The 9,172-nt window shown below is 37.0% G+C and overlaps 1 protein-coding gene across 1 annotated transcript; it reads left to right on the top strand.

Annotated features, from left to right (window-relative positions):
- Positions 1–2,473: 2,473 nt before the first annotated feature.
- Positions 2,474–9,153, top strand: LOC135843762 (trehalase-like). The gene is made up of 9 exons (XM_065361777.1): positions 2,474–2,963; positions 3,060–3,453; positions 3,550–3,804; positions 3,932–4,059; positions 4,166–4,308; positions 4,768–4,934; positions 5,043–5,241; positions 5,387–5,583; positions 8,352–9,153. Exons 1-9 carry the CDS (start codon positions 2,848–2,850, stop codon positions 8,541–8,543), a joined length of 1,791 nt encoding a protein of 596 aa, XP_065217849.1. The 5' UTR covers positions 2,474–2,847; the 3' UTR covers positions 8,544–9,153.
- Positions 9,154–9,172: the final 19 nt, after the last annotated feature.

Genomic DNA, 9,172 nt, shown 5'->3' with positions numbered 1-9,172 from the left:
TCCTTCTTAATCGAATAGTGGTAGTTTTGAGCCTTTCTAGAGCCTCTAAATTTTTGGGTTTTTCAGCTTTGTAAAAATGTTGCGAAAAATATCTAAAAATGGTGCTGAATTGCAAAGGTGGAGGAGTGGAGAGAGTGAAACTCGATTTTTGACTTCCTCAGTGTGGTCAGTGATCTCTGATGAGTAAGTTGATTGGTCACTCGCTTTTTTTTCTAGTGAAAACTGAAAAGTGTAGGACTGTAGGTAATGAAAAGTAGGAACTTTTCTTTTCAACTTTTCATTGAAAGAAAAGTACTTTTCACTTTTCAGACTGCACATCTCTAGACACTGTAGAAGAATTGCTCGCCAATGTATCATCAAGTTTTTTCTTTAGTCTTCCTCTGCTCCTCCTGCCAGTTGGAGTGTATTCTTTGACTTTTCGAGGGGACTGTTCATCAGGCATTCTGTCAACATGTTTTCGCCACTTTTTTCCCAAATTTCAGATTTATCTTTCACTCCATATTCTATATGCCTAAATGTTGTCTTTGAGTCTGTTCCTTGTATAAATCATGATCCCTGCTCTGGCATGTTAAGCTTTTCCTACTCCAGCATATACTCGGGTGAATTCTCATGGTTCATCAGTGCCACTGCCCTTTTTCTTGATTTCTGTGATAACGTCTATGTCGATGTTTCTCTGCATCAAGATGTATTCCAGCTCCTCTTCTTCTCCATTTATTCCTCTACACATTCCAGGTAGCAATCTTCAGCCTGTTTTGTATCTTCCGTAGTGTGGGCTTTTTTGCCTGCTGCCCAACAGAGTTCCCTGATTTTCCAGCCGGTTTCTTCTTATTTTTGTTGTCTCAAGAAATTGTTTTTTTTTTGCTTCTATGGGTTTCTAGCCCAAGGAAGTATAGCTTGATGAGCGGGCTGCCATCAAGCCAACTTTCCCAAAGTTTGGTTATAGCGCCCAAATTCTCGCTTTTGTATAGGATTTTGTGCCTAGCACCAGCAGTATTTATGACTCTTGAGTATCGGGGTTTGCAAGCTTTGCTGCTCTTCCTGTTACTGCTTCAGGGATATTTTCCGATTGTCTTCTCCTCTCCCCTACTTCCTGAGACTGCTTGATGTTGTAGCCCATTCAGGTTGCAGCTTTGACGCTGGGTACATGCCAAGGTGTTAGGTTTGGTCTTAGCCTCATCCTCAGCTTCCAGCCAGCCGAAGATGAGTTACCAGCCTCTGCAACGTGGACTCTCCAAACCTCTCTTAAGGTTTGTCTTCTCTATTCCTGGGACTGACAGTTGTAGCGTAGATTGTACATGTAGTGTTGGCCTGAGAATATTCTCAATGCCCATAATCTGAGAATATTCCCGCATATTCGCAAATATTCTCAAATGCTAGGAAAATATTCTCTCAAAAAAATAAAAATCCTGACTTTTTCAGTTTTTTAAAAAAAATTCAAAGTTTTTTTCACAATTTTCCCACAATTTACAAGTTTACAACTACTTTTCTTCATTAATTTACAATTTTTCTTAATAATTTGAAAGTTAAAAAAACCTTTTCATGGAAAAAGCTCTCGAAAATTTGTATCCTGAAAAGCATGAAACAATGGAATTTGAGTGATGATTTTTTTTTAAATCTAAGAAGTAAAACAGAAAAGCAAACAGCACGAGCGAAGTGAGGGCAAAAGCTCTCAAAAATCAGTATTTCAAGAGGTATAAAAGACGACCTTTTTTAATGTGATCAAAATTTCATCACTGCTGGTGTTTTCTTTGAAGAAGTCATTTTTAGATGTCACTCAAATATTGAACTGATTTGCATTTTTCTAAAAAGCCAGACTTTTCAACTTTTCGATATTTTCATTTTTTTTCCAAGCATGTAAAGATGACAATAGTGTTTTAAAACAAACATATTTTTGTTTACATGATTAGTGAGTTTGCTTGGAGGGTCAATTTTGTGTTGGGGGCACGGCCCCCCAGTTGTGCGCCTTCATCACTTGATTGGGAATTTTTCATTGTTGGCGGTCTGCATAATTTTATTTCTGATTGCTTGAAAAATGTACCCAAATGTCCTCACAATGATTATACATACATTATATTGTAGTATTGAAGATGTTTCGAAAGGTAAGTTAATCACCTCGCTTCATTACAATTACTCATTTGTTACGCGGGCGTTATAAAATGTATTTTTATTATCAACCGACAAATACGAAATCCTTTATGAAACACAACACGAAGGTAAAAGTAAACATTAGAACATCTGATCAAATTTCAGTTTCATACAGATGATCCAAGTGGTGAATAAAATGCGGCGATTCGCCTCCAAGCCCGTATACCTATACTGTAGGTACGGTACATTATTCGCGATAAAATTGCAGATTTTTCGATAGAGGTTCGTACGTTTTTTTTACAAACCTGCGCTATCAAGTTATTATGTACCACAGAAAATGAAAACATAACATATCGAGTCATTAAAATAAAATACCTACGAGGAAAAAAACCTACTTAATCTGCGAGCGTGAAATAGTTTTTCTACATACAAAATATGGGAAGGTCTAGCCGCAAATCGTCAACGTTAAATAATTTTAGGAAGACGCGTCAATTATTTCAAGTGCAAAAAACAACTCTCGAACAATGTTCGGTAATTGAAGTACATACATAGAATAACTCATCATTTGTAATGTGTCGAATGATAGGTACATATCATAAACCCGTGAAAAAGGCAAATCCATAAATTACCATACTGCCAGATTGAAAAAAAAATACCTATATCGAGTGTACTCGCGCACACGCTTACACAATGTAGTTGAAATAATCGTCGAGTTAACATTATTATCGCGTCCATCGTCGCATCGTTTGACGTTTAATCAGTATGATCTTATTACTCGTAATACAAATTATAGTTACTTGCGCCGTTGTTAGCTTTACAAATGTGCACAGTCTCACTATAAGCACGCCGCAAGTACGATGCGAGACTGGGTGCCAAAGGTAAAATTAAATTTCTTCGATTCGCCTTTCTTTTTTTTCTTTTGCAAAGGCTAACCTTAATCACGAATTGATCGATTTATATGCTTAATGCCGCAGTCGAGTATACTGCACCGGAGACCTGTTGAACGATGTGCAAGTTTTGCAAGTTTACGCAAATTCCAAAGAATTCGTCGATATGAAACTATTAAGCCCCGAAGACACCATCGTATCGGCGTACCGCCAATTCAAAGCCTCGAATACGAAACCAACCAAAGAGGAATTGAAATCATTCCTGGACCGATATTTCGCTCCAGACCCGTTGGAAAAATGCCAGTTGCAAGATTACAACGAGAACGCGGCTTTTTTGCAATCGATCGCCGATGAGAATTATAAAAATTGGATACTAAACGTGATGAAAATATGGAAAGAATTGGCCGGTAAAATACCGGCGGACGTGCAGCTAAATCCGCAAAATCATTCTTATTTATTCGTACCGAAATGCTTCATAAAGGTAGGTGGTAAGCGTTTTTTAAATACCTATCTGCTGTAGGTTTCGATTATGACTGGAAGAGCACGTGGCGATTAGCGATTTTGATCTCATCGTCAGGCTGGAGGTTTTTTCACCGAGATGTATTATTGGGATTCGTATTGGATAATACAAGGCCTACTGTTGTGCGATATGAGCCACACAGCTCGCGGAATTTTGGAGAATTTCTTCCATTTAGTACGTACGCTGGGTTACGTACCGAATGGAAATCGTAAATATTACATCGGTAGATCGCAACCCCCCTTGCTGACCAGAATGGTGGATTACTACTTGTCCATGACCAACGACCAGCAGTTCGTGCTCGAAAATTTAGAGGTTGGTATCCGCGATTGGCGATTACCTGTTGCGTACTATTTTATCATCAAATTAAGCCTATTGACCAAGTAGGTAGGTCCATATGTATATTACGAATATCATACCACAACCTATGTCTACTCTACAGCTTTTGGAAATAGAGTTCGCATGGTGGCAAAAGAACCGTATGATCGATGTGACCGCAAAAAATGGTAAAACTTACAAAATGGCGAGGTACGCTTGCGAAATTTGCCAGCCAAGACCCGAAGGATATTTGTAAGTGTTTTATTTACTATATTCTGCAATTTTGAACCAGTCCGAGCATTATGATATTTGTAAATATCTACAAGTATTCGACTAATATTGAAATACTACGCGACAGAACGGACTATAAACTAGCCCAACAACTTGACGACGGGCCCGACAGACAAAAACTACTAGTTTCATTACGATCTTCTGCAGAATCTGGATGGGATTTCTCCAGTAAACAAATGAAGCCGGGTTATAGACGAACTGACGATCCTTGTAAGCGAATACCCTACCCAGTACCCATCACCTAACGAGCGAATCTTTTGGACTGGCACCCTCCAATTTGAATGAAATTAAGCTAGCAAAATTTTAGATTTTAAAGTTCATTTTTGAATTTTTGGCGAATTTTAAAATTTTTTTTAAAATCAAAAACACTGATTCGAGGGTTATTTTTCAAAGTTTTTCAGAAAATCATTGGTTTACTTTGCTCAAAAAAGTTTGAACATGACGAAAAAGTTAAAAAATCGGTCTAGAAACAGTTTTTTTTGTACTTGTTGGATTTTCAAAAATTCGCCAATTCGGGATTTGAAATTTCGATTACGCACGTTTTAGAACACATTCTTTATCTAGCTTGGTTTTGTTCCAATCGAAGAATGCCTGCAGTTCAAAAGGTTCCCTTATAAGACAAATAAGAAATGAAATTTTCTCGCCGTCAAAAAATTGTCTTTTCGATAGTTTCGATGTTGAATTTGGATACCCAGAACATCGTGATGGTCGATTTGAACGCCATGTTACATTTCAATGTCGCCAAATTGGCGCAATGGTACGAATGTTTGAACAATCCGCAGAAATCATCGTATTATAAACAAATTGCCGATGATTTATTCGAAGCCATACAAGAAGTACGTATTGTTTGTCCCATTTCAAATGCAATTGGATACACGATACATACGTAATCACGCTCGTGTCTCGAATTTTCGACTAATGAAGCGAACATTTTTATTTGGCAGGTTCTATGGAACGAAGAAGACGGTGTTTGGTACGACTGGGACTTGGTAAGCAGCTCCCAACGTAAAAATTTCTATCCCAGTAATTTGACGCCACTTTGGACAAAATCATTCAAAAAATGTCAAGTGCAAGCCGAACGTATTTTGAAGTATTTAGCTAACGAAAAAATAATATCGGATACGTATCAACCATTATATTATGGTAAGTCATTTGACTAGCATCGCTCGCAGTAAGTAATATTATAATATACTTACGAGTAAAATACGATAACTACCTTTCAAATACCTACTATGTACGAGTACCTATAGGTAATGAGTAGATCTCCACCGTGTATAATCGATTCCAGGAATACCTACTTCCAAGTGTAACACAACTCAACAGTGGGACTTTGTTAATGAATGGGCTCCTTTGCAAGCCATCATGATTGAAGGTCTTCTTAATTTAGAAGATCCGAAAACTGACACACTCGCATTTGCCTGGAGCTCGCTCTGGTTGAAAACAAATTACGAGGGGTTCAAGAAAACTGGCAACATGTATGAAAAAGTAAGCAATAAACAACATAAACTCGTAGGTACTCGTATGTTTTCACGAGAGTGCATCACCACTCACCAGTAGCCTATTGTTTAAAAAAAACGACTTTTCTAAAAACACATAAGCGAATAAGGGCCAAGGGGGAATTTCAAGAATACTCATAGCATAGCTATGTATATAGTCCGACATATGACAATAAGAGTAATTGCAACCCCCCCCCCCCCGTCGATCCTCCGGGCCAACTTTTTTCTTAAAAGGGACATCCTAAGGAACATTTTAAAGCAAACTTGCCCCAAAAAAAGTTGGCCTTATTTACAAAATGGCGGTCATTTTGATTGACAGGTCAGCCGAAATCGCAGATTTTGCGTTTCAACATAGGACTTGCACGAACTTTTTAAAACTTTTCAAAGGTAGGTCGAAAGATCATGCAAAAATTTATCACCTGTCAAAATTTCAAGTGCTAAAGTGCGTTTTTTGATTTTTGGTGAATTTTTGAAAATCCAATTTAGGCCAAAAATGAGGGGAAAAAATCAAAATGTTACCAAATTGACCAAGAAAGCTGAAATTTGGGATACACCCTATTTTCGACATGCCAAATCGATTGGAAACGGTTTCAACCCGTTTTGAGCAGTTCTGGAGCCTCCAGCAGATTTTTGAAACTCGAAATTCCCACAAAATTCCATCAAATTGGAGTTGTAAAGCTAAAATTTATTCTAAAAACTAATTTCAATACGCTACGAAGTACTGCAGGTGAATTTCAAATCGTTTTGGAGCCTCCAGCGACTTTTTGAAAATTCCTGAAACCTCCAGCAGATTTTTGAAACTTTGAATTTTCACAAAATTTCATCAAATGGAGATGGAGAGCTGAAATTTTTTCTACACTCCAATTTTAACACACTCTGAAAACGACTTCTGGTGGATTTCAAGTCATTTTAGGGCCTCCAACAACTTTTTTGCAAATTACTGGAGCCTCCAGTAGATTTTTGAAACTTGAAATTTCCCCAACATTAATTTATTAAATGGAGTTGGCAAGCTGAAATTTACTTCGCAGACTACATGGTGGTTTCAAATGGTTTTGAAGCTTCTGGCTACTTTTAGGAAATTTCAATTTTCCAAAAAAAATGTCATACAACCTTTCAAAAAGTCGCTGGAGGCTCCAAAACAACTTGAAATCCACCAGCAGTCCACTTCGTAGCGTATTGAAATTAGTTTGCAGAATGAATTTCGACTCTCCACCTCAGTTTGATGAGATTTTGGGGAAATTTCAAGTTTCCAAATAATCTACTGGAGGCTCCAGTAATTTTCAAAAAAAATCGCTGGAGGCCCTAAAATGACTTGAACCCACCTGAAGTCGTTTTCAGAGGGTGTTAAAATTGGAGTGTAGAGTAAATTTCAGCTTTCCATCTCCATTTGATGAAATTTTGTGAAAATTTCAACTTTCAAAAAACTGCTGGAGGCTTCAGGAATTTTCAAAAAGTCACTGGAGGCTCCAAAACGACTTGAAATTCAGCTACAGTACTTCGTAGCGTATTGAAATTGGTTTTTAGAATAAAATTCAGCTTTAAGTTACAACTCCAATTTGATGGAATTTTGTGGGAATTTCGAGTTTCAAAAATCTGCTGGAGGCTCCAGAACTGCTTAAAACGGGTTGAAACCGTTTCCAATCGATTTGGCATGTCGAAAATAGAGTATATCCCTAATTTCAGCTCTCTTGGTCAATTTGGTACATTTTTGGCCTAAATTGGATTTTCAAAAATTCACCAAAAATCGAAAAACGCACTTTAGCACTTGAAATTTTGACAGGTGATAAATTTTTGCATGATCTTTCGACCTACCTTTGAAAAGTTTTAAAAAGTTCGTGCAAGTCCTATGTTGAAACGCAAAATCTGCGATTTCGGTTGACCTGTCAATCAAAATGGCCGCCATTTTGTAAGTAAGGCCAACTTTTTTTTGGGCAAGTTTGCTTTAAAATGTTCCTTAGGATGTCCCCTTTGAGAAAAAAGTTGTCCCGGAGGATCGGCCGGGGGGGGGGGGGTGCAATTACTCCTATTGTCGTATGCCGGGCTAATATCCTCGGTGCTGATAGATATTGAAGTTTTCTATTTAATGTTTTCTCCTCCAAATGTTGTTGAATTTTATGAGAAAACAAATGAATTATCTTTTATTGGTCACTAAAAGAGCACCTCTTTTTCAGGAAAATTCTTTCCCTCCCCCTCCTTCAAGTAACATTCGTCTGCCTACGTATATAGAGCTTCGCAAAGTTGAAAAAAAATTAATAAGAAAGAGATTTTCCAACATTTTCATCACTCTAAATAATCCCATGTTCAAAACGCAACCATCCCAAGAAATTTTGGGGAGCCAAAGGGATCGAATAAAAAAAAGAGGCTGATATCAGTATTTTGTGTTTTCGAAAACGTAAACGTGAAACGATGTGCCACATAATATTCAACATTTTTTTATAAACATACGTACAATTTGACCGAACTTTTGGGACTTCCTACCTTTTATGGTAACGGGGATCCCATCGCCGAAATTTTAAAAACTTATGGTAAATATCATAAAAATATACGCTTTTCGTTTTCTCCGCCAAAATTTCAAATATGTACTTTACCGAGCTCTCAACGTTTCCGCTTAGCTTTTAAATTTTTAAAAGCGAAGTTGCCTTCAACCTAATACAATTTTTAAAAAAGGACCTCTTTTATTGTGAAATGCTTCAGTGCAGATTCGTTGCTTTATTTGAATTTAGCTCTAGGTAATCTATTCTTAATTTTTGATTCCAGTACAGCGCTATTATAAGAGGAGAAAGTGGAAACGGAGGCGAATACTTAGCACAAATCGGTTTTGGCTGGAGCAACGGATTCGCCATAAATTTAATGCACAAGTATGGGAAAATTGTTGCTTCTGACAACTACGACGATTTCATTCCAGCACCAGCTCCGAGAGAATGCTCCCTTCTGAATTCATCGAGCTGAAATTTAATCATTTTTTGTCTGATCTATAGTGTTATTGTTTATAATTATGTATATTCAATTCGAGCATCTCGATTTTATGAGAAAACACACGATTTTCATTTTATCGAAATACGCGAGTACAACAAGCTCTACGACAGAAATTCCATTCAATTAAAATTACGTAAATCAATGCGAATGCAACTATACATTAGTGTGCAGTTTCAATACACAAATCCTGTACTACGAGTATACTGGCTAAGGTCCATTCTTTGAACTCGTAATTAATCCATAGTTCGCCTACCTTCTTAAGAAAGTACCTATCTAAATATTATGTAGATCTGATTTGCGAATTCATTCATACTTTTCGAATTTAATTTCACATATTGGATTATTATTTTGAATAACCAATATGAAAAATATACAATGTTCATATCTTATTCGGTAGGTAGCCTACACCATTTCGTCCGTTTTAAAATGTTTAATCAAAATCCCAAAAACTATAAATCTTGAAAGTAGGTAGGTAGGTACTGTAATAAATATATGTAATGTAGGTAATATTTCCATATTATTCAACTGTTTCCAACACCAAATCAACTTCTACGAACTTGGAAATTTTACCAATATAAAAAAATTCATCGTATACCGGAGCC

Source organism: Planococcus citri, chromosome 1, assembly GCF_950023065.1.
Source record: "Planococcus citri chromosome 1, ihPlaCitr1.1, whole genome shotgun sequence".
In the NCBI taxonomy this organism is placed as follows: Eukaryota; Metazoa; Arthropoda; class Insecta; order Hemiptera; family Pseudococcidae; genus Planococcus; species Planococcus citri.
This window is presented reverse-complemented; position numbering and strand designations above follow the sequence as displayed.

Bases quoted from the DNA above. Each gene is read 5' to 3' on its own strand.
- LOC135843762 (XM_065361777.1), top strand. From the start codon at position 2,848: ATGATCTTATTACTCGTAATACAAATTATAGTTACTTGCGCCGTTGTT. The intron at 4,309-4,767 runs GTAAGCGAATAC...TCTTTTCGATAG, and splicing joins TAGACGAACTGACGATCCTT to TTTCGATGTTGAATTTGGAT. The intron at 5,242-5,386 runs GTAAGTCATTTG...AATCGATTCCAG, and splicing joins GTATCAACCATTATATTATG to GAATACCTACTTCCAAGTGT.